This window comes from Protopterus annectens, chromosome 6.part0 (assembly GCF_019279795.1).
Source record: "Protopterus annectens isolate FY-2018-M chromosome 6.part0, PAN1.0, whole genome shotgun sequence".
In the NCBI taxonomy this organism is placed as follows: Eukaryota; Metazoa; Chordata; order Ceratodontiformes; family Protopteridae; genus Protopterus; species Protopterus annectens.
In genome coordinates, this window is record NC_056737.1 from 1,256,588,325 (window position 1) to 1,256,614,099 (window position 25,775).

Genomic DNA, 25,775 nt, shown 5'->3' on the forward strand with positions numbered 1-25,775 from the left:
GAGGAGTCTGAGGGAGATCTAAGGCTACTGTGAGCAAGCCAGCCAAATCCCAAATTACAATGGGTGGAGCCTAGGGTTGCAGGCATGTGATGAGACAGTGCAGCACTGTACTGAGGTCAACAATGCCAGGGCAGCTGGAATCTCAAGACAGGGAATGGGATAAGGTTTTCCATATAGGCTCGACCCTCTCAAGCAAAGTTTCTCAAGGCTCGCATGAAAAACTAGCTTGAATTTTCTGGTGGGGGTATGACAAAAGGGAAAGGTTGCCAGCCCAGCTGTCTGAAATATTGTAAATTCTGTCATTTGTGAATATTGATATGATTCATACAGAAGTGTGTGTAAAAGTATAAAGTACTGAGCCAAAATGTAACCACAGTATGCCCTGCTGGCTTAGAACAGAAATGTATGTAAACTATTGTAATTGTGTAAATGTATTTTAACCAGTAAAAAGTAGAACATAGAGGGTTAATTTGTAAAACTTCAAGAAAATAAGTTGAAATTATGATTGTGCTATAAAAGTTCTCTGTCAGTTTCAATTCAGTTGCTGACACAATGTCTACAGCTAGACGTTTTTGTATGGTCTTGGAAGAGACATAATTACTAGGTCTGAGATGCAGCAGTCTTTATTCCTTTGACTTCCTAGTAGCTGCACAGCTCTGAGCAAACATCTGAGAGAGATGTATTTTTCCACAGAGATGTTAAATTCTGTTAGTTTCCGGAGGTTTAGCTTGGGAACTAAAGTCAGGTGACAAAAAGTGATCTCATCCTAGCTAACCCAGCAGTAATATTTGCTATTAATTTAAGAACACTCTGAGATAAAGAGACTGGGAATTATGTACTTTGTTTTTGACCTGGAAACATCCACTCATCACCACCTTCTACACTTCTGGCTGCGTGTTGTTCTGCAAGTAAGTTTTTAGGGCATAGTAACTCTTTTAGATTAAGATAAGATTATAGGAAAGTATAGCTTAGATATCTTCTTTATTTATTTGAGACTGTCCTGCAATGTTTTAAATATTTCCTGTGATTATGAACTTTGATGTAACTGATTGCTTACTGAGTATTGTCTTGTTCTTTTTCTATTTATTTATTATTAAATATATTTAAACCTATCTTTGTGGCTGATATCTGTGAGACATGTTAAAGCTGTTAGAGTACTTGAACACTTTACAGGCCACTCCTAAATATCCTTGCTCTTGGTCAGACTACCATTTATATTATTAGTAACATTACACAGTAAGATTGGACACCCTTTGTTAAGGGCCTTAGAGTAGCTGATAAGAGTTGGCTGGTGGCAGTCGGAACTACCATATAGTCTGGGCAGAAGGGGGCATAGCTAGTAAACCTGTGCAAGCCTTTCCCAGGTGTGTGTTTGCATATAAATCAAACCTCAGAGTGTATATGTGTGTGTGTGTGTGTGTGTGTCAGCTACTTGGGCAGGGACAAGAAGCACTGGTTGGACAGAGAGGGTGCTGGAGGTTTTGGCTTTGCCACTCTGCTGAGATCTCAACCCTATAGCTGTGGCAGTAGGGAGTCTTATTGGGGATCTGGAGGAGAAAGAGGGAGAATCCAGACACTGACTGGTGATCTGTGTGTACTCTTAAGGGAAATTGCACTTTACTATGTGTACTTATCCTCCCAGTGTGTACATTCCCCACTGTTGCCAGTGGTGAGGATTGAGGTTGCTTGAGTACTGGGCCAGTGTTGGGGCATCACAAGTATATCTATGTCGAAATTTACATTTTACCACACATAAGTGAATGCATAAAAAATAAAGAAAATAAGCAGCTCCAATACTTGTTTCATAAAAATGAAATTTTAAAATGAGGCTCTTTTTAGAAGAAACTTACACTGAGCCGCATTTCTTTTATGTGAGTGGATTATTCATAAATGAGCATTCTGCCAGTGAATTACAACTCATTTCATAATAATCGCTATTATGTCAATTGCAGCTGTATGTCTTTACAAGTAAAAGATGCTACATAAGTACATGTGTTATACTTCATTACTTCATTGTACTAATATACTTCTTTTTAATGCAATAGATGGTGGCAGTTACCTTATTACTGGGTAGGAATTAAAGTGTACGACCTTGTTGCTGGAAGCCAGTGTCTGAAAACCAGTTACATTCTTAGTAAATCGAAATCTCTGGAACTGTTTCCTATGCTAAAAAAGGACAAACTTGTTGGTGCAATTGTTTACTATGATGGTAAGTTTTTCAGAGTTTTATCTTTCATTGCTTTTGCGTATGCCAGTGAAGCATGAAACAAAGTGTATGCAGCAGCATCAGCTGAGTGCAAAAATGTGCTTTTGTTAAAGTTTTAGGCAAACTGCTGCAAACTTCTGGGTCATGTTTTATTGAGACCCATGTATGAGAAAGAGGAGAGTTCATATGTTCTTGGTTATGTTCTCTTTTTTTAAGATTTGTTGATGAAACTGTAAAGTGCAGAAGATTTGAGAAAACAAAGCTAGTAAAACTATACTTGATAGTGATGTATAGCTTTTTAAATGTAGGCTTTATTTAGTGCGCTCATGAGAAGACTAGACCTTGAAGTGTACTTTTTCAGTCATAACCCAAGTACAAAGTGCATTATGCTTCTTGTCTGGCAACCTACTATGGTTTCTTGTAGTGTTAAAGGAATCCTTGCATTATATAGTTGTACCTCTATGTGAGTTTTCTTACAGAGAACCTATAAAATCTGTGATTTTCTTTTATATATTTAGATATGTTGGAGATACTGATGTATAGTGAGTACTCTGCTCATATATCTATTTCTTTATCTGCCACATGTCATTTGCATATGAAATGAGTTATAGGCATTGACACATAATTTCATAAATAGTCTTGAATGTCATAATCTTTAGCCTAAAATCAAGATTTCCATAATGTGGTGTTGTCAGTCTCACCTTGATTCTTATGTCGAAGCTTGTGGCCTCCATCTTAGCTCTTGTCCATTCTACCCTTCCCAGAATGCACCTCTCCATTAACTCGGATGTCATTTGCCGCTTCGCTGGAGATGTGGTCCTTCGCTGGCTCTAGGCTATTTGAAAGTTTTTGGTGTAATATCTCTTAATTTCTGTATAATTTTCAGACTTTGTTTCTTTACTCTTCCTTGGACAGATAGTTAAGGTTTTTGTTGTACCTTTCCAATATATTCTCGTGCATGTTTTTATATATATATATATATATATATATATATATATATATATATATATATATATATATACGGCATTCCTTCCCCTCTTGTTTCTTTTGCTTAAAAAAATAATTTTTAGTTCCTGGTTTAATTTCTTTATTGATTAGAGTCCTTTTTTTTTTTTTTTTTTTTTATTAGGGCTTCTATACTCTCTGTCTTATATTTATATATATGTATATATATATATATATATATATATATATATATATATATATGTGTGTGTGTGTGTATATATCCGTTTGAATTTCTATAGTTGTCTGATTGCCTGTACTGTTTTCACTTTTCTCAGTTCTGTCTCAGAAGCATAAGGGAGATAATAAACCCTTAGGGTTTAAAAAGTGCACTCAGTGTGGTAAGAAAATGCCATTGATTTGCACACTGTGTGTTTATGGTTTAGGGCCGCTACACTTGCAGGAGTCCTGTAGCATTTGTCATACCTGAAATCAAAGAGCTCTGTTAGGCACAACAAGCTCATGTTGAAAGGGATGATTCAAAGCCCCTTTGCTGAAGGGATTTCAGGTAGCAAGGAATTTCCAAAGTCAAGTTCCACTTCGTTTTTTGACAAACCAAAGAAAAGATCTCTGGTGCTGTCAAAATTGTCCTGGCCGGCAGAGAAGATTGCTAATGTCTGCTCTATTGGTTGTTTCAGAGCATTCCACTCTTGGATCTGGGGTAACTTCAGAGTATTCTCAGCTATCCGCTCCATTTCCTTCAGTTCTGACAATTGGAGCTATATGGAGCCATTCACGTTCTTTAGAATGAGTATCCTCTTGGCGCCCATCACCTATTTTTCAAAACTCACCAAATGTCTCCATCTGTTCAGCCAGGAGTCTGTCTGATGAATATATGGATAAAGTGGTTAGCAGGCAGTTGAAGACACTGGCTTTAGCCAAATTATTGCTGGATCAGAGCTCAAGAGCTTTGGATGCAGCGAAGTCACTGTCTTGTACTTCTCCTTCTCATCGTCCTCTGACCCATGTCTCTGGTTCAGAGCAGGGAGACTCTGAAGTCTAGATAGTCACCCTGTTGGGTCAGAGACCTGTTCTGTCTTCTGCTTCGACTTTGGCTCTGAGCTGCTCTTCTCTATCAAAGCAGTAGGACTCTGGGAGCCATAGCTCTCTGCCTGGATCCGAGGGTAGAGATCCTACCATTTTGACTGGGCCTTGCCTCTCAGAGCTTTGGAGCTATTGAGGTTCACTCCTACCTCAGTCTCTGATCTCCCTTTCTTGGATTGCGTGGGGTCCTTGGCTCCAGTAGTTATTTAGTCCGCTCCGGGAAGCTTCTCTTATCACAGGCAGGGAGCATTTGATGCAATGAGGAGACCTTTGTCTGCTTCTCAGAAAAAGGGCGCTATCTTCCCAGTATCTCCCTTCCCACCCCCTACTGGTGCCTTCTGCCTCTCTCTCACCCCTTCCAAAGGGACAGTGGGATCCCAAGTCTCAGGATGTCTCTAGAGTGACCCCCATCTCTTCTAAAACTTCTGCAGATTACCCCACTGAAGAAGTTTCTCAGAAGAGAACCTGTAAGAAGAAGCATTTGGGACCCCTGGAGGAGTCTGCCACCACAGATACTTACCTTGATGAGGCTGAAGGGTCCCCACCGTATCCTCCTGAGGATGTCTAATCTGGCGAGATTCTAGAAATGTTAAAACAGTGAGGTGGCTGGGAGTCCAACTTCCCTTCAGCAGAGGAGTCAGTATACCTGAAGGTTTTCTGGTCCTGCCCTTCTAGCTCTTGGGTGACCCCTCCTTCCGATGAGCTTATCGAGTTAATCTTTTGGAAGACATGGGAGACTCCAGACATGATTAATCCTACTCTGAGGAGGCCAAATATGTACATCGCTTTACCTCCTGTTAAAAAATTTCATACCATGGGAGTTGCAGTTGATGCCATGGTTGGTGGTGGCAGTGACAAAGAAGGAACTTTGAGACCAGTTCCACTGTTCATCCTCCTAACAAAGATTCTAAGATGATGGATAGATACGGGAAGCGTGTCTTTTCTTTAGCGGGCTTTACTTTGCGAACGCTGAATTATTTGATACATTTTACGAGGATGCAAAGGAATCTGCTGAAGGAGCATTCAGATACCCTACAAGGAACTGTGGCTGGCGAGTTTGCAGATAAAGTAGCCTTTCAGCTCCCCACCCTAAATTTGGTTGTTTACTCTTCCATGAGACTAATTCCTTATGCAGGGGATGGAGCGAGTAGAGCAGCAGGCCCAGATCTCTATTAGGTGGCAGGCCTGGATGGGACTTTGCAATTTTGCGAAGCCCTTAAAGTCTTCCTTGTGAATGCCCCCTTTGATAGCTCATTTCTGTTTGGGCCTAAAGTGAAAGAAACACTCGCTAAATGTGAACAAGAAGGCAAGATGTCTGCTGCGAGAGTATGTTTTTCCATTCCAACCGACTCTGTCCCAAAGGCCAAAAAAGTAGCAGAAAAATGTGTTTCCAAAAATATCAACAGTCTTTGCAGGACACAGAAGGTGAAAGTTCCCCCAGAGGCAGAACAGGGAACAATAATGGAAGACACCACCCTTGCGGTAGGGGAAGCCTGCAAAATCAGGGCTCTAGAGATTCCTTCTTTGGTGAGCCTTTTCAGCGCTCCTGAAAGAAGGCCTGATTGCTCACCTCTGGTGGCAATTGGGGTGTTGGCTGCCTATGCACCCACGGGCCTGGCTGTACATTATAAACGACAAATGGGTGCTTCAAATAGTATCCAGAGATTATTTCATCCCATTCATTCACTCCCATCCTCAAAACAAAAGAATTCTGGATGTAACACCCTGTCAGTGGGTTCAAGCAACCACTGTAGTACAAAAGTTGTTAAAAGAGTCATTCAAGAATTCCCCTCAGACCAACAAGGATTCAGAACTTACTTAAGATTCTTTTTAGTGCCAAAGAAAATAGGGGACTGGAGACATACCCTGGATCCCAGCAGTCTAAACAAATCGATCAAAAAGAACACGTTTCAAATGGTCAATGTACAGTCTGTTCTTCCCTTTCTAGGAAAAGATGATTGGATGTACTCAGTAGACCTTCAGGATGCGTGCTGCCATATAAAGATGGACAGACGCTCCAGAAGACATTTCCACTTCCATCTGAGAGCCAGTCATTACCAATTTCGACCTCTGCCCTTTGGTCTCACTACTCCTCCTAGAGTGTTCACCAAATGCATGGCAGTGGTTGCAGCTCACTTGAGATGTTAAGGATTCCAAGTGTTTCCATATCTGGATGACTGGCTCCTAACCACTATGACCAGGCATCAACTCTTGAGGGCAACAGAAACTAGTTTAAATCTTTGCTCGTGTCTAGGAATCACCATAAATTTCGAAGAATATGCGCTAGAACCCTGTCAAAATCTGACTTTTGTAGGAGGACATTTAGATACAAGACAAATGATAGCAAAACTTCCACCCGACAGAATTGCTTCATTGAGAAATCAGTTAAAAGATTCATATTTGCAAGAAGAGACCCACCCACAAAATGTGCTACAAGTCTTGGGAGCAATTGCAGCTTCAATAGTCCTACTACCTCTAGCCCGCCTTCATATGTGAATCCTGTAGTGGTTATTGTCAACCCAGTGGTCCTTTCTACAGCTAACAATGTCTCACAAGATCCTGATTACTGATGTATGCAAAAGTCCGTCAAGGTAGCCCATTTGTACCTAGTCAGTCCCAGTCCACGGTGACCATGGATGCCTCACAGATTGGGTGGGAGGACATTATCTGGGAAGGTCAGTTCAAGGCACCTGGTCCCCCTACGAGACCCATCTGCATATAAATGTTCTAGAGATGAGATCAGTGCTTCTAGTGTTGCAAGCCTTTCAAGACACACTCCCTCATGGAACGGTAGCAGTCCAGACAGGCAACATGTCAGTAGTCTGGTACATCAGCAAAGAAATAGGAACCAGATTGTGTCAGTAAGCCATTCGAGTTTGGCAATGGATGATATCCCCCAACTGCTTTCTGGTAGCAAGGTACATTCCAGGGAAATCCAGTGTGATAGTGGACAACCTTAGTGAGGCAATTCTGATACCTCACGAGTGGTCCCTCAAACAAGAAGCTGCGGAAAAGATTCTCCAGAAATGAGGTTAGTCTTGCTGCGATATTTTTGCATCACCCATGAACAACACATGCAGCATCTACTTTGCCCTAATCCTCCCTCAGGGGGAGTCACTGATGGATGCAGTGGTACACGATTGGCCCCCGGTACTTCTATATGCTTATCCTCCAACCCTCTTGATTCCAAAGTATTACAGAAAGCAACTGTGTTGAAGAGAACAGTCATCCTCATTTCCCCTTATTAGCCCTGATAGATTTGGTTTCCCTTTCTTTGGCCTCATCTTCAGGAAGATCCATGGATTCTGGGCCCAGTTCTGGACCTACTTTCACATCCACAAGGGATCGTTCTTCTGGACTTGAAAAATCTAAAATTGACAGCATGGCTTCTCCGGTTCCAGTGATAGCCAGGCATCTTCTTTTATCTTCTAAAGTGAGACACATTTTACTTTCTTCACATAACTCTTCCACACAGAAATTTTACAGAAGCAAGTGGAAAAGATTTGTAGTGTGGGCCACAGATAATTTTGATTTTTACTGCCCCATTACACTGCAGTCTGGATTTTCTAGCAAAACTTTTTAATGAAGGTGCTGCGGCAGCCACCGTAAAAGTTCAATTAGCTACCATTTCCAGTTATCATCTAGTAGACAGTGGCTTTTCTGTCATGTTACATAAGCTTTGTAAAACCTTTTTAAAAGTTATTTTGATGATGAAACCACCTTATAAAAGTTATTCACCTTAGGATTTGATTTATGTATTATATCATATTATTCATTCACCATTTGAAACTTCAACAAATTGTGATTTAAAATTCTTGACTTGGAAGACAATTTTTCTGATGGCTATTACTTTAGCAAGAAGGGTATCTGAATTACAAGCATTATATATAAAGCACCCTTATTTGCTTTTTCATGAAGACAGAGTTTCAAAGAGAACTAACCCTTCCTTTTTGCCCAAAATAGTTTGAGACTAATCTCAGTCAGTCCATTGAACTGCCAGTTTTTTTCCCAAATTTCCAAAGCAAAGGAGAATATCTGTTACACTTGTTAGATGTTCACAGGCAGCTGCATTTCTACTTGCACAGAACAAAGGATTTCAGAAAAATGGGCCAGTTTTCTTTTTCTGAAATAAGAAAAGGCTTGCCAATTTCCAAAGTTAGCTTGTCAAAATGGCTTTCTGATTGTATCACTTTTATTTATTAAACCCAAAATAAACAATTGCCTAAACCAAAGCACAGTCTACCAGAGCTGTGGCTGCCTCTTCAGCTTTTCTGGCTAGAGAATCTTTAGACAGTATTTGCTCAGCAGCCATATGGCCAAACCCCATACTTTTATTACTCATTACAAAGTGGATTTGGCTTCCAGGGGTAGAGCTTCCTTTGGATCAATGGTTCTGAGAAATATTTTTCCGTGAGTCAGCCAAGATTCAGGTTGCTAGGGACACTGTCCCATATGTGAGAATAAAAGTGAGATTCACAACAACACATAAAGAAGTTATGTACTTAACATAACGTTCCATGTGTGATGTCCATCTTCACCTTTATTTCCGCAACCCACCCACCAGATCCCCTCCTAGACTCCTGGAAGAATGGGTAACACTAAAAATACCTTCAAAGACTCCTTGCTACTTGAGATGTTTCTTTGAGTTGAAGACTATTATTTCTGTCTTCTATATAACTGTGGACTGTTTTATTGAGCAAACAAGATCTGAGGTAATGGAAAGGTGCATTCTGGGAAGAGTAGAATGCCCAAGAGCTTAGTTGGAGGCCACTAGCTTCTGCTTAAGGCCGAGACAGATCCAATGAATTGGATCTGACCCATATGTGAGAATAAAGGTGAAGATGGGCAACACGCATGGTACATTATGCTTAGTACATCATTTCTTTTTTTTAATACTTTCTGACTGAAAATAAGTTGTCTGCATTCTTCATATATTTTTAAATAGTAGTGCATAACTTTATTTTTTAATCATCCAACTTGCTCTGCTCTTCTGGATAATTGTTTAAATGATGAACTAGTTTTGCAAACTAGTTATGTGTGTTGCATTTATAATTATTGTATTTTTGCTTTGTTTCCATTCTTCGATATAGTTATGTCTGTATAACTATAACTATACAATGTCATGCAGGTGCACTTTTTCATTTATATTATATTAAATTTTGACGGCTTATTTCAACTAACAAACCACCACCATTGCTTACCTTACCATCATAATAGTATGTACTTCTTAGCATTACAATTGTAGAGAAGTTGTTCTTCAGTGATTGGTGTTGTTTTTGGCACATATGCTACTGAACACAACAGAGGGCACTACAGCTTAAGAACTGAAAACTAATCTTTAGTCATCCATCCATGCATAATTTGTTAAATTTGTCTGTTTGCCTGTATCTCTCTGGAGTCTGTATAGATTTTACAGTCAGAAGGTATACATTGCCACTCTGACAATGATGTATGCCAAAATACTGCACAGTCACCACATCCCATTTCTTACCAGCTCCTGTCCTTCCCTTTAGACCCCATGTGGACCATTTTGAAGTAAAAGTTTTAGTACCTACAATATGCAGTGAATGTAGTACTTGTTCAGACACAAAACCCAGGTATTCTATGTTGATCTGAAATGTGGCTGAAATTGTACATTTATAATTGAGGTTAGCATCTTATGTTGCAACATTTTCAGACTGGATAGTTCCCACAGAAAAGCTAAGGAAATAGCCATACTTGGCGCAAAAAAAAAAAATCACCTCAGCTGCTCCCTGTTTAGTAGTCAGTAATCCACCAACTAAAGTCAGAGACATAAACTCCACTTTAGGTCCATATGAATCCCTCAAACTTGGTATGGTCTACATTTCTGCAAGGAAAAAAAAACATTCAGCCTCATACAGGCCACAACATCATGAATACTGGAAAGTTTGAATACCGAATGCCTCTGTTTATGAGAATTCCAGCTTGGACATGTCAGACCCAGCACGAACAGTTGAATTCCGCAGCCTAACCTAGCTAATCCTTATTCCTTAGGCATATTGATAGCAGGAAAGGAAAGGTACATGTTCTAGACTAGAGCCTCTTTTCTTACCCTGGAGATGTTTTTCCTTCAGGCTTCATAGTAGACTGTATTGGTGACCATCAGGTCACTACTCAGGCAATCCACTCTTATAGATATATTAGAGTTAAAAAAAAAAAAAATGAAAACTAAAGCAAGAACCAGTCAACCACATATTGTGATCTGTTAACTGGTCTATCAGTGAGAGGCTCACATATGTTCATAGTGCGTTTAATGGTTTTGCTAATATATGACATAATTCATGATAGCCTAGCTGCTACAAAATTCTTCAGAGTCTAAAGAGCTCCTCAACAGTGGATGACTGAGTCCCTAAAAAAAATATCTAATATCTAACAAAGTAAATGATAATGATCTTGTGGGGCATAATCTAGGTGCAGTGCAGTACAGTACAGAAAGGGAGGTTTTGCATCCCTGTTTCAGGAGTATAGAACATTAAGCTATCAGTGTAAAAATGCTGTGAAAGACTATGCGAGTATTCCCTGCTCTACTAACTGTAATAGAATACATCTGAGAGGGTCTAAATAATGCTGATGTTGTTTGTTCATGTTCCCTGACTTTTGCAGTGCATGAGACACTATAAGCACTAATGTTTTATCTATCTGAGCTTGAATTTAATCTTCTGTTTAATCGTTAGTCTGTCACTGCGATCCAGTGACCACAAACTCCTGCCTACAAACCTATCAAATCTGCTGCGCATTGTCTATACTTGTACAAGGTTGCTAAGGCCTGGAATTCCTTACTTGTAGATATGTCTCAATACCCTCCCTCTCATCTTTCAAAACCACTCTGAAAGACTTAGCTAAAATCTGTCTCTCTTCTTGCTCAAACCAGGATAAACTATATCTGTACATGTGAACAAGTACTTTGTCATTCCTTATACCGCCTTACTCGCCCTTATTTATTTATATCAAATTCTTTTCTCTGGCATTCTCTCTACATATGCCATAAGCCTGTTTTTACCTTACTTCGTATTGCATTTCCTGTTTGTATTACACTAACTTACATTTAATTTCTCTACAAACTGTCTAAAATTTCTATAAATATTTAATAGTCATATAACTTGTATTGATTCTTGACCAATATTTTTATATCATCACTAATTTGTTGTAATTATTTAAACTGCAGATGTTTTTTTTTTTTTATTTCTGAGGATTGTAAAATTATTGTTCTTAGTGTTTTGTAGTAATTGGGAGATTTTCTCCCTGGGCCTCTGCTGAAAATGGGCTTCTACCTAGTCTGATTTCCTGGTAAACTTTCCTGGTAATCAGATGTCAATAAATAAATAATCACCTCCTGCCTCAGTATCCTGATATAATTTTTATCTAGCTGGCAGATAACATAGCATTACTGTACAGAACAATCCCTAGCCACAGTATAATTCAGAATGAAAACTTGTTAAAAATTCTCAATGCCTTCTCAACAGCAATGTTTTGTAGAATTCTGTTCTTCAGAACTCATTCCTGTAGAACAGCTGAAAGAGTTCCTAGCCTTACATGCCTTGGCATAACTCCCAATCACACCACTGTGCTGTGTCTGCCGGAGTTTACAGTACAAAGTGTAACCATCTGCTATGCCACTTACACCAGTTATTAATAAATGGGTGCATAATGTGCTGTGATGTTTGGAAGGCACAGTAAATAGCCTGCAGCAATGTTTGTATCTATTTTTTTATTGCTTTGAATGAGGTAGAAATGTGTGCATAGGAAAGAAGGAATAGGTGTATAGCAAGCAGTGGAACATTCACTAGGAATCTGGTAACAATCGACAGAGAGAGTATACTTTTCTTCTGGGGCAGATGGTCTTTTTGTTTTGAAGGAGAGCTGGGGAAGGATGTAAAAGTATAGTAAGAAATGATGAGGAAGAATTCTGGAAACAAAAGCACACAAAGAAACATAAAATACAAGGCTGACAGTGCAGGTGCTAACACACACGGGGAAGCTTACAGAGGAATTACACCTACAGGCAAATGGAGGAAATTGGTGTTACAGAGAATTGGACAACAAGCAGGGTAGGGAGGGTGACACCCAAGGGAGAGGAACAGCAGGATAAGGGACAGGATGTATATAACCCTCTTGTTTTTCTACACTACCTTCACTCGACTGTGAGAGAGATCAGTCAGCACTCTTGCCTCCAATCCCACTGGGTCCCACCTGAGATGATGAAGGCTAAGCTGGGTAGTAGAATGACTATTGAAGCCATATAAAGACTTTTTCCAGGGGGCTGATGTAGGCTTTCTGTTACTGGTCCGCCAACGCACCTGCCACCTCTGCCAAGTCCCACTTCATGACAAGTTGAGAACCCCTGGCACTGCCACTGGTGGGGACAATAGCACTATCGTCTGGTAAGTGACTACCAGAAGGCATAGGAGATGCAACCTAGCCAGCTTATCCGACCACAGCTGATGGGGGAGGCAAGCCTAGTAGAGGGCAAGCTGGAGAAGACCAGGACTAATGGGGGAGGGGTGGATGTGGATCTGGGCCACACCACTAACGATGTTGCAGAAAATGGAGAGACAAGTGGATAGCTGTAAAACAGCAAATGTCAAATCTGAATCAAAAATAAAAAGGATAGTAGCAAAGAGAGGGAGAGGAAGTGGAAGAAAAAAAACATGACATATGATCTATCAGAGTGCTATGCAGATGTGTACTACACATGGAGTATAAATGCTGCTAGGGCACTTCAGATATTTGGCCTAAGGCTCTGTGGTAGGATGTGCCGTGTCACAGTTCTTACTACCTTGACTATGTGTGAAGGTGTGTATGGTACAGTGGTGGTATGAGACTGTTGTAAGGCACAAGTCCTGGCCAGTGTATGGACTACCATCTCTGTGAACCCCCTGCAAGTGCTGTACATGGAAGTGGTATGCATCTGTCCACACAACTCTGCTGTAGCAGTGCAAACATGTACATGTTCAGGGAAAGAATAATTAACAGTGATAACTGATAAGGTGAAGCATCGACAATATAGTGTCAGTGGGAAATTAGCCAATATGGGACCTCTATAACCCTCACAAACTGCAGTCAACAGTAACTACCCATCCAGGACAACCATCCAAACTAATTTCGTTCTTACTCACACAATAGACCCCAGTCAGCCCAACACATACACTGTGTTAGGCACTGCACGTTGGTCATGCATGTAATACCATATATCATGTCTATGAATAGTACATGCACTTCAGTATTGCAGATAGGCCTGTGTCAATAGGAACACGTGCTTGTGTAACCTATGACTATGCAATGTGCACCGTTTGTGGGTGTGTGAAGAACAATGCTTCTTAGTACAAAGCTTTTGTTTCCCTCTCCAGATATAGATTCATAGATTCTATGAAACCATGAAATTTATTTATTTATTTTATTTAAGTTTGATGACTGGGGAAGTCCACTGGGCCAAGAAGAGCCCATTTTCAATGGAGGCCCGAGGAGAAAAGCTTCACAATAATTGCAAGTTACATTTCACATGGCTAATTAAACATTTACAGATAAGTTCCATGATATTTACAATTGGCTTGTCACAATGTTACAAAAATGAAAAGACATAATTCAATACAAAAGTTTCAACATTTACATAAAGTGAATATTTTTGTTATAAACTCAATTGTAGGTTTGACATTTCAAAATATATAGCTATTAGGTTAGGAAAATATTATGCATGGAGAGGGTAATAGTATAATTGAGATTGGAGAGTATAGTAAAATAGATATTAGAAAATTAGTTTTTTGGTAGGGGAGTGATTGTTTTGGGTGTGATGAAGTAATAGAGGTAGTTGGATGAGTCCGTGCAAGGTGGAATGAAGGGGGGGGGGGTTAAGTTGGAGTGTGACAAGGGCATTCCCATTTGGAAGAAAGATGAGAGAGTAGCTGAGATTTGAAATTTGTATGGAAAGGTAGGTTGCATAGGTGTGTGGGGAGAGTTTTTCACTGTTTAGCTAAGGAGTAGGACAGCAGTAGATGGCCAGGAGGTCATGCAGGTTTGTGGACCTGAAGGAGATTTTCGTTTTTGGATCTGAGTGAGCAGTTGGGAATGTAAGGTTTTTAAGGAAGTAGTAAGAGCTGGGCAGTTGGCAGGTTTAAAGATGAGCTTGTGGGCAATGGTGAGTTGTAGGTAACTGAGGTAGTTGGATATTTTAAGCCAGTTGAGGGTGAGGAGGGGAGTGGCTGTGGTGGGATGAGTTTTTTGAATTGGTTGCAAATTTGGAGATCTTATGGTAGCAGGATTCAAGTTTGGACCGAAGGCCAAGATGGAGATTGGTGAAAAGAGGGGCACCATACATAAGGGAGGGGAGTAGGAAGGTGGATGCAAGAGTTTGTTGGGTAGAGGGGCTTAGGAAGCAGTCGTGCTTGTAGGGGAGACTTAACTTTTGGTGGGTTTTCTTGATTGCGGAGCGGATGTGGGTGTAAAATTTTAGTTCTTCATCAATAATGATGCCAAGAAGCTTGGTGTTGGGAACGATTTCAAGGAGGGTGTTACTTTGGCCTTGTGTTAAATGTGGATTTGTCAATGGAGTTTTTGGTAGGGGGAAAAACATTAGTTTGGTTTTATTTGCATTTAGTGCCAGATGGTTAGACTACATCCAGGTTTCTGTTTTGGAGAAGGCTAGTTGGGTTTTTGCTAGGACCTCGTAGGGGAAGAAGGCTGAGCAGACGATTGTTGAGTCATGTGCATATTGTATGATAGATGAGTCTGGCATGGATTGGTGAAAGTTGTTAATGAATAGGTTGAAAGAAGAGGGCCAAGAACAGATCCTTGTGGGACACCTGTGGGTGTGGGAAAGAAGGGAGAGGTTGATGTTTTCCATCGGCCAACTTGGTGGTAAGACAAGTAGCTGGAAAACCAGACGATAGTGTTGGGAGAGAGGTGTAGGGTGGAGAGTTGTGATATAAGTAGGGTATGTGAGATGGTGTCATAGCCTTTGACAGATCTGGGAATAGTGTGGATACGAACTTGCCTGAGTCGTGTTCGAGGTTTATGGTTTCAGGAAAGGAAAGAAAGGCAGTCATGGTGCTGTGGCCAGGGCGGAAACTGTGTTGGGTAGGGGAGAGGAGATTGTTGAGTGTTAAGTGTGCCATGAGGTGTGCTTGTATTGTTTTCTCTAGTATTTTAGAAAGAGGGGAAAGGATGACAATAGGCCTGAAGTTGGTGGTATCAGTATTTTTGTCACCTTTGTGGAGGGGGATGATGTAAGCATGCCACCAGATAGAAGGGACTTATAATTCCTGTTTGGATCTATTTATAAGAATCGAGATATGATAGTCAGTGCTGTCTCAGATTGTTTGAGGAAGGTGGGTAGAAGGTTGTCGAGTGCATTGCGACAAGGTTTGAGTTTGAGGAGAAGTCTTTTTATAGTGCTTGTGGGGATGGGCTTGAGGCAGAAGGATGAGAAGAAATGTTGGTGATTGAGGTGGTGGTTGGGGGAGGAGGGGGGTAAGAAGGAGACTGATAGTTTAGCTATGCAGTCTATGAAGAATGAGTTGAACTGGCTGGCTGTTTCAAGGTTGGAGAGGTTGGGATCTTGGCAGGGGTTTTCTTTGTTGCCAGGATGCAGCTATAGAGATAGAGTCCCAGAATTTTTTGGGATTTGTTGAGTGCAAAGACTGGAGTTTGGAGTAGTGGGCTTTGTGGTCTTTATTAGTTTTTTTTGCGGAGTTTTGTAGTTGCTTATACTCTAGGAGGGTGTTAGGATTTTTATGTTTTTGATATTGTTTCCATTTTGTGTCCCTTTGGTGCAAGGCTAGTTTAATATCTTTTGATAACCATGGGCAGGGATTGGTTTTGATGTGTTTGGTTTGGGGGGGCTTGCTGATTGAGAAGGGTTAGGAGTGTGTGGTTAAAGTAGAAAATGGCATCATCTAGAGGATTTTTAGAGGGCACCAGCCAGTATGCTTTAAGCATTCGTAGAAAGAGGGTTGAAAGAGAGGAGGTTGCGGGTTTGGATGTAATGCTTTTTATGCAGTGGAGATGGGAGTTGGTCAGTGAAGGCTGGTAGGTGATCGCTGAGAGGATCATGTAATGTTCCAGCTTTGGTGATGAGGTTTGGATGAGTTGTTAGGATCCAGTCAATGATGGTACCAGAGGTACCATCTTTATTTGGTCTGCTTGGAGATTGTATTAATTGGGAGAAGTTGTACAGGTTGATTGTGTGGGACGGGGCTTCAGAGTCAATAGTATTCCAGTTGGTTGGTATCACAGAGTATATAGGTTTCATTTTTTTATATTGGAGGAGACCCAGGACAGGATGTTTTCAAGAGTTTAGATATCACCAGGGGGGAATATAGAGGGCAGCGATACATATGGACTTGTGGTTGTTTATTTTTAGTAAACCTATTATAATTTCAGCATTGGCAAAGGTTGGTATTTTATTGGAGTAGGGAGTTATAGCATGGGAGTTGGTGTAGATTATTGCTACTCCACCTCCCTTTATGCTGGCTCTGTCATTGCAAATGATTTGGAGACATGGTGGTAGGATTTCGCTATCTTTTACATAGGTTTTCAGCCAGGTTTCAGAAACGGCGGTAATGTCTGGGTTGTTATAGCAGAGCCAGGCATGGAGGTTAAGGTGTTTTTTTTAAGGCTTTGTGCATTATGTTGTAAGGCGAATGGACTTGGAGTTTGTGGGTTGAGTAGAGGGTTTGGTAAGATTGATGTTAGGGATGGGTCTGGGGTTGGGGTGGATGTCACCGGCTAGTGAGAGAGAGATGTGGTGGAGTAGAAGAGTGAAGGCAGTGTGTTGGGCCAGGGTAGCTTGGGTTGTGTGAGAGTAGTGATTTTCCGATACCACATTTAAGAGGGGAGTACAGAGGGGAAGTTGGGTTGGGAGCAGTTTTGGTTTGAAAAAAAAAATGGCTTAGAGGTAGAGAGTTCATGTGAGATGGATGAATAGGATGGGAAGTGAGGTTGATGATAAGATGTAGTGGAGTGTGTGTGAGAGTTATGACAAGGGTTGGGAAAAAGTGTGAGATAGGTAAGAGAGGAGAGAGAGATTAGTAGGGCAAATGGGGTTATAGGGAGAGATGTTATGTATAGCATTGTGGGAGGGGTGGATGTTTGGGGTGATGTAGATTTAAAGTTGGGTGGGGTTTGGCTTAGGTGTATTGTGATTGGAGAGGTGTTGGGTGGGGAGGAGTCAGGGGATGTATAAAAGTACAGGTAGTGGGGGCAGGTGAGATTTGGGGATAGGGTAGGGGAGCAGAGTGAGCCTGAAGGGCGAACAGAGTGGGTTACACCTTCCAGGAGGAGCAGCAGTCGTCAAACAGAAAGCAGTCAGTGAGAAGGTTAGCAACTACAGAAATAGGGCAGCATGTTGCTGTGGCTTGAATGTTACCTTTCTGTTTCTTTATTTATGCACCAATGGGGAGCTGCAGTTCACTGAGAAGAAGGAAAATAATGTAGTTATGCCAGGGGTTTTAGAAAGGGACATGCAGTAAATTATGACTCAGTAGAGTACTAAATAAAAAGAGTGGAATATGGTATAAGCGAGTACACTACTAGGGATTCCTATGAAGCAAGGGCAAAAAAACTAAGTCAAAAGATGGTGCATTTCTACATCAGTATCTTTGATTCAATATGCAAGTACAATCATAAGTACAAATTGTACTTATAGTTATGCACAGTACTAGAGGGATGCCCGTGGGACAGACAGAAACACTGTTGTCAGGCAGAGGGTTTTAGTATTTAAAGATGGCGCCCGCAGGTCAGGGGAGTAATAAGTAAACTCTCAAGAGGAAAGGGGAGGGAATAGACAGGATTGACAGGGCTGGGAAGCTTACAAATTTCCAAGTAGTTGCTACATCTTGACTCTTGTACTGTAAAATATTTTGACACCTGCAGTTTCTGAATCTGCTTAATATTTGCAGGTAGTACATCACTTGATCTAGTAATTATGAAATTACATTACTGTTTATATACAAGATACACTGCTATAACAAAATAATACCATTTCAGTAGATTCCCCAGCTAGCAGTGTGCATGTATAACTGACAGTAATATTAATAAATAATGCTTGTCAGTAAATCATATGCACCCTTTTGCTTGGAGAGTAGCAACATTCTTTTCTGGCAAAGGAGAGAGTTCTCTGTGATCTCTACCTGGGGGCCAGGAAAAGGAAAAAACTGTACAGAACTTGTTAATTACATGTCCAATACAATTAGAATAATGTACAAGAGAAATTACATGACATTGGGCATGTTGAAAGCACTTACTATACATATCAGGGACCCTTGCCATGACCTCTTCTCACTAGTTAAGGTATGTATGGAACCTATACAGGCTGCTGTAGTGATGCCTGCACAGCTAACCAGAGTGGGATATGCCAGTGGCATCAGTCCCCAACCTGGCAAGAAAGTCACAGGCATGTACTTTATACTTAGGACCCACATAAGAATCCCCATTCGGATGATCCCAGTGGTTCCTGTGCAGAAAGAATAGGAAGATGTTACACCTGGGAGCCCTGCCAACATCAGTGCTCTTGTAAGCCATGGCAGTTTACCAGGTTGTATTCCAGAGAATAACGGTCATTGTCAATACGTGACAAGCAACACTGGGTGGCTAATTAGTGTGACCAGTTGCCATTCCACCATTGATTAGTGAAGAACTATATGGCAAGGCATGGTATGATGGTGTTGGATTGTGAACACTGGCTTAGAAAATCTGTACAAACTTATAGGCTCTATAAGCTGCAGAAGTAAATTATATTTTCTGATGTCCCTGCACTGATCATTGGTCCACACACACATGCTCATTTTGCTTTGTAGGTGCTTAAACAGTTACACATGAGTGAAGCCTTCTAGTGTGGCATAGATGAGATTCAGAAACGTTCACTACGTTGTGTCTCAGTAGCACAAGATGTTCGTGTTTCACTGTTGCACTGATAACACTTGGAATTTCCTGCCTTGGAAAGCTCTTGGCCATCCTAAATACCAGAGATTTTTCCCCTCCCCCAGGCCTGATGGACACCCTCCTTCACAGTGTCAGTATGTCAGTGGATAAAAGGGTGGTTGATCAGCACCATTGCTTCAGTTCTCTCTTGCCATCGGTGCCGAAGACCTCTTGCATCCAGTGTACTGGTCGAACTGAAGCCAGATACTGAACATTGAAAGATAAGACATCTGTTTGGGAACATTCTTTTTTAAATAATTTCTCGTTTTCTACTAGATGTCTGTTCACTCATTACATCCGAGTGACACCTCCAGGTGCATCTGTAGTTAACTCCTATTTACGCCTCTAGGCTATGTACAAGGTTTTAAAAAAATTCACCTTAAAGCTTACAGAATGGCAAACTCAACTGCATTAATATTTGACCTATTGTCTAGTGCAGGTAAATAGATATTGACTGTTGTTTTTATGATATTAATTTGTATAGATGTAACTGCGGTGGTGGTGCTGCAGTAGCGTTGTTGCCTCGCAGGAAGACATTGTCCTGTTCGATTCTCAGCTAGAGCATCTTCTCTGCAGAGACATGCATGAATGGGCGTACCTTCGTTGAAGGTTGTGTGTCAGGGCTGGCAACTCGGTACGTAAAAATCTGCTGCCAATCATTAGCGGACCAGAGTTCCTCTGTGGCGACCCCTAACCGGGAAAAGCCGAAAGACACAACAACACAACAAATTTGTATAGATATAATTTTCACATTTTTCTAAATATCTCGACACCCACATAACGGAACTCCATTGCCTCATGTGAAAGCTCTCGGCTAGATGAATAAAATGCTGCTGACAGTGTGTGTGTGTAACTTGAGTGGTTGCTTAGATATTGTAAGTTTACAAAATGTTACATACATAATAGTTACTGTGTTTACTGTAACTTATAAAATTCATTTTAAGACCTAGAACCTAAAGAATACTACCACTATAAAAATAGTTTGTGCTGAAAAATTTGCAATTTATACTTCTTTCATAACCCCTATGGTTCCAGGGATATGAGCATTTGAGTGAAATGTGAGGACATAATTTGGTTCTCCCAAAAGGCTTAGGATATGCCCATTGGAAGTTACAGTGCAAAACTTCCTGAGCTCCGTTGGAGAGAATGAGTTAATACAGATGTGTACAGAATGAAGAAACAAATCCCTCACTGGGACTTCCACTCTTTTTGATTATTTTGCATGAGCCTGGAGCAGGATGTTTCCAAGTGTTCACAGCGTGGGTACTTAAATTCTAGGGCTGTTAAATGTAGGGCTGAGACCCTCCAGAAACATTTAAAGAAAAGAAGCATCTGTGGCTTCTACTCATCATGGTGCCTGCCAGTTCTGCTGCTGATCTCCCTCACAAGAGTAAAGAGAAGCATCTGAAGATAGTTAGGGAGACCGACAATAGTGTTTCCATTTCTGATAGTTCTCTTAGGCTCAAGATTGTTGAAGGAAGAGACCGCTTTGCATCCCCCTCCAATAACTGTGTAGTTGAGGCCTCTGTCAAGACCCCTTTGAAACCTCCATATGGGTGGCTTCTTCAGTGTCCAGTCAAGCTGAGTTTGCTAGGAGGTCAGATGGGTCCATGGCTGCTAGGCAGGCACCTCCTTTTGTTTCCCATTTAAAATCTTCATTGGAGGAATTTGGAATCGCCCAAGCCAGCAGAGAGGCAATCTCAGCAGGTCAGTGCAGGCTGTTGGCTGTCCTCACATGACCTGTGCCTACCTCAACCAATGATGCACACAGGACCAGGCCCAAGACCAATCACAAGAATGCTGTAAGCCTGCCCCTGTCTAGGTCTCTTGGGTTCCAGCCACCATCACAGGCCTACTTGCAGAGCCTTGCTAGTTTAGCCAGGGATCTCCTGAATTTCCAGACAGCTGGGTCCTGGCAGGATTCCTACCCAAGGGACTTCTCCTGCCAAAAGAAAGAGGGATCTTTCACCCCAGGAGTCATCCGATTCCTACAAATCAGATAAGCATGAGCTGGAATATGTAGACCAAATTTTTTGAGAGCCATATGCCAACTCTGAGTCAGATGATGCTCTTTCCTCAGCTTCACCACAAGAGAACTTTTCCTTTGGAGAAGCCCTACACAAGATGAGTCTTTCATCTGGGAGGCTCAGGACTACCCTTAATCCAAGAAAAGTCAGAGAGTTCCTTCTCCTTCCTGAACATAAACCCGTAGAAATTCTTTCAATCCTAGAGGTGGTGGATGGTGTTCTTCAGGCCACATTGCAGCACTCTGCCATCTCACTGTCCCCAGGAAATGTGACTGTTTTTATAGGGTCCAGGATTCTCATAAACACCTGTTTTGAAATCTAGTGGCAGATTCTGAGGTGGTCTCCTCAAGGTCCAAGGGAATCAAGGGCAGCACCTCTAAGAATCCTTTACCCAGTTCCAAGGTGGGTAGAACCCTTGATTTAAATTGTATTCTTAATTGATTGTCTTGTACTATATGCTGTATTTAAGTAAGGAGTGTTTTGCTGTGTTTTTACTGTTGGAAGGCAGTGCAAGCCGAGGCGCTAAGTGTTTCATTAAAATTGCTTACTTCTTGGCTCGGTGGTATTTCAATGAAAAGGTTTACTCCTTGGCTACCCTGATCCTGAGAACTTTAAATTGCACTGCCATGTGATTAAATTCCCAGAATCTGTCCTCGACCAAGAGAGACATAAGCTGGAGAGGATAGAGAACAAGGCTGTCCAAAAAGAGCGTTTAGATCTTTGCAACACCAGTCCCCAGGTTGATAAACACTTCTTACACCGTGGCTTTGATGCTCTAGAAGTATTAAGCATGGCAGCTATCTCAGGGTCAGTCCTCAGTAACCATGCTTGGCTTGTAGGGCAGTCTTTACTTGACCATGTCAAAGCTAAAATCCTTGATGCTCCCTTAAACAAGAATTTCCTCTCTTGATCCAAGGCTCAATGTATCTTTAAAAGACTGGAGGAGAAGGCTAAGACTATGCAAACTGTAAATTCTTTCTGCAGGTCCTGCCTCTAAGGTTCAGAAGAAATTACTCTACTCGAGTCATGGGCTTTTGCTGCTTCCCAATCAAAATCCAAAAGCAGACAGACTTTGTCAAGCTGAACCCAGAATTTGATCTAGTGAATCCCAACACAGATATCCAGCAGGGAGCAGCTATGACTCAGAAAATCACCTCCATGTTCCCCCTCCCACAAAATCTTAACCCAGCTTCTTCCAAGCCCCTAAAAAGCTAGGGGACAGACCCATCCCTCTTCCTAAAACTATGGCAAGCCAACACTCAGGATAGGTGGGTAATGGATATCATCAGGACCAGATACAAAATGCAGTTTGCTCCCCTAACAAAGTTCTCAGGCATTCCTCCCATTCAAAATGGACAGCTAAGAGAGGCACAGGCTCAGATCAAAGACTTCCAAACATAACCACTCACTGTCACTTTGGACTTAAAGGATGCCTGCCTCCACATCTTTGTAATGAAGAAACACAAGAAATACCTTTGTTGCATTGCAGGTGTGATCCATTACCAATTTTTGCTTTGTGTTTTGGCTTGCCTACTGCTTCCAGAGATTTCACCAAATGTATGGCTCCAGTAGTTGCTCTTTGCATGACAAAAGGCCCTGTTTGTATGACTGTCATATAGAGGCTAAATGCTTGGGAAATGGAGTAGTGGTCATCACATACAATACAGGGAACTTTTTTACATTATGCCCTATTGACCCCAGTTTAAGGGAGGATGTGCAAATGGTCCCAGTGAGTATGCCCATGCATCCATATGTGATGGTTATAGTCTCCACCTCCCATTTCAGTAGCACCTTCAGAGTTATAATTCTAGCACTGAACATGTGCCTAGGCACTCCCACATACGCAATTCACACCAAGAAAGGTGAGCAGGTAAAACTCTCACCATTCCTCTCCTCAGCCATTCCTACTGCTCAGATCATTAGTTAACAGAGCCATAGTTATTGTCTTATTCGTGTGAGCCAACAGAGCTTGATTGGTCTCATAAAGTTGATATTACTGGCCTTACTGAGTGCAGAGATGATCATTTCAGATATAAATTCAGGTGGATTTGATTGCATATATTAGGTTTCCAGGTTTCTCATTTGATCACATGTAACTGGAGTTTATCTTATTATTGCTGCATGATAGATTCCTTCTCTGTAATTCTAAGCATACTGTGTACCCTGCGTTTTTTATGTAGATAAATCTTGCTTCAGGGAGGGTCACGCTAATAGTCATAATATTTTGGTTTACTTAGATTCCAAGCTGTGTTGGCTTGGTCATTTCCTCAGTAACAGAGTTATCCTTGGGCTCTATAGGGGTTCTTCACTATAAATTCTAATGCTAGACTCTTGTCAGGGTAGGTACATTGGCATGTGCTCTCTTCAGTTGTTACAACTGTTTTGAACACTGGGTTTTCTTCAAATTGCATTTTTATTTACTGTTTGCTTCTGTTGTGTCACAGAACTTAACATATTCTTCAAAAACGTCATTATCCCCCTCCAAGAATTGTGTGTGCCTATGGTAGGAAATAGCCCTGAAAGATTTGTATTTATTTTTATTTAACATTTGTTAACCGGGAAAGTCCAACTTGGAACAAAGCCAATTTTCAGCAGAGGCCCAGGGAGAAATGCTCCAGACGCATGTCTTTATAATGTGGGAGGAAACCGGAGCACCTGGAAAAAACCCACACGAACGCTGGGAAGGACATGCAGACTCCGCACAGAAGGCACCCCAGCTGAGAATCGAACAGGAGAACCTCTTGCTGTGAGGCGACAATGCTACCACTGCGCCATCCAGTATGTTACATATCTTCTTTTATCTAGAATCTGACATCACAGAAAATTGAGTTGTGCATAAAATGTAACAAAATCATGTAGTTAGAGACTGAAAACTTTCGTTCCTTATTTAACAAGAGGTTAAAGGTTAAAAGAACACTTTATAATGAAGAATACTTGCCAAAGAAAAGATGCTTCAAAATATAATATGGAAGAAGAATGAGAAAATCAGTAGAAAAACAAGCATATAAAGAGAGTATTATTGAAGCAAAAATCCAAGTCCTCTTCCAATCTACCGTTTAGGTAGCTCACAGCTCATAACCTTGTTACGACTACCGGCAGGAACTATGGAATAGGCTCCCTAGCCATGTGAAGCAGGGTTCCTCCCAACCCAATTCAAGTGTAACTTGTAAGTATTTGTGTGTGTGTGTGTGTGTGTGTGTGTGTGTGTATATATATATATATATATATATATATATATATATATATATGTGTGTGTGTGTGTGTGTGTGTGTGTGTGTGTGTGGTGAGGCATATTGTGTAAAGGGTATATTGTATTCCGCAACTGGTATAACCAGGGAAAAGTGCAAGGGAACAATACATTCTTTGGTTTTGAAAGAGATGCAGTTGCTCATTAATTGTGATACATTGGAGGATTTCTTGACTGTGACTGCTACTTGGTGATCAAAGGTGAGGGAACCATCTGTCCAGGTTCCCATATCTCTGATGACAGGCTCATTGGACATTAGGATGTCATTGATGCAGTAGGTGGTAACAGTTAGTTGTTTACCAAAGGAAGATAATGCAGTATTTCTTCACATTTAGTTTGAGTGCTTTCTCAGTGCATCATGGGTTAATGTGTTATAGCTCTTCTTGAAGAACATTTGTATTTGGTCTACAGAGATCATTGTTTGTGTTGAGATCAGGGAAATAAATAACAAAAAGGAGGGGGCCCAATACAGATCCCCTGTGGAATGCCAGTGATCACCTTTTTCTTAACTGAGGCAGCATAATCGATCCTGACAACATGCATTCTGTCCTTGAGCCAGTTTACAGCCCATCTTACCAAATAGACATATATGTTTAAGGCTGTTTGCTCGTTTATAACCTCATGAAATGCTTTTGTTAGAGCCAGGTGCGTAGTGTTAACAGTAAGGCCATTGTCCACGGCCTGTGTGACCTTTTTAAAGAAGTTCACAAGGCTTGACCTGTCCGTATCTAATCCAAATTGTTGCAGTGCATCCCATTTAAAATCAAAACTTTGTTCCTGCTCTTTTAACTTGGTTTTAAAAGTATTGCCTTCTGGCTGAACAATATTGTTACCATCTCTATGTACACAATGGCTGAAACATTGGTGTATTCAGTTGAATTAATTATTTTGCTCTTGAAACATTTTGTTACTGTTGTAGTTTACTTTGACAAATGCTATGAGCTGACCTGACGTGTGAAGGACTTCCCTGCTCCTTCTGTGTTAGTACTTGCTTTTGGATTGAGGTTTGATTTTATGCAAAGTAATGCAATTTCTGTTCTTGAATTGTATATGTCTGTTAAGTAAGAACAGATGGGTATTTTATATATCATTTTATTTTAATGGATTCGTTATTTTCTAAAATATTAATGAATGCAGACTTTGACGGTCATGCAGTTTTCATTATTTCCTATTGGAAGTGCACAACCCCACAATAGGGGCCCAGATGTGATTATAATAAAATAATGCATTTTGAAACCTGTTGTTACAACCTTAAGGCATTTATCACCCTTGTATCCCAAACATGCTGTTATTTACTTATTCATTCATATATTTT

At 41.0% G+C, this 25,775-nt stretch overlaps 1 protein-coding gene across 1 annotated transcript in view; it reads left to right on the plus strand.

Annotated features, from left to right (window-relative positions):
- GPD2 (glycerol-3-phosphate dehydrogenase 2) overlaps positions 1 to 25,775 on the plus strand; it is a 2,212,620-nt gene that overhangs the window by 388,539 nt on the left and 1,798,306 nt on the right. The window contains exon 5 of the mRNA XM_044073653.1: positions 2,046 to 2,209. Coding sequence (XP_043929588.1) covers positions 2,046 to 2,209 — 164 coding nt within the window. The remainder of the gene's footprint in view (positions 1 to 2,045; positions 2,210 to 25,775) is intronic.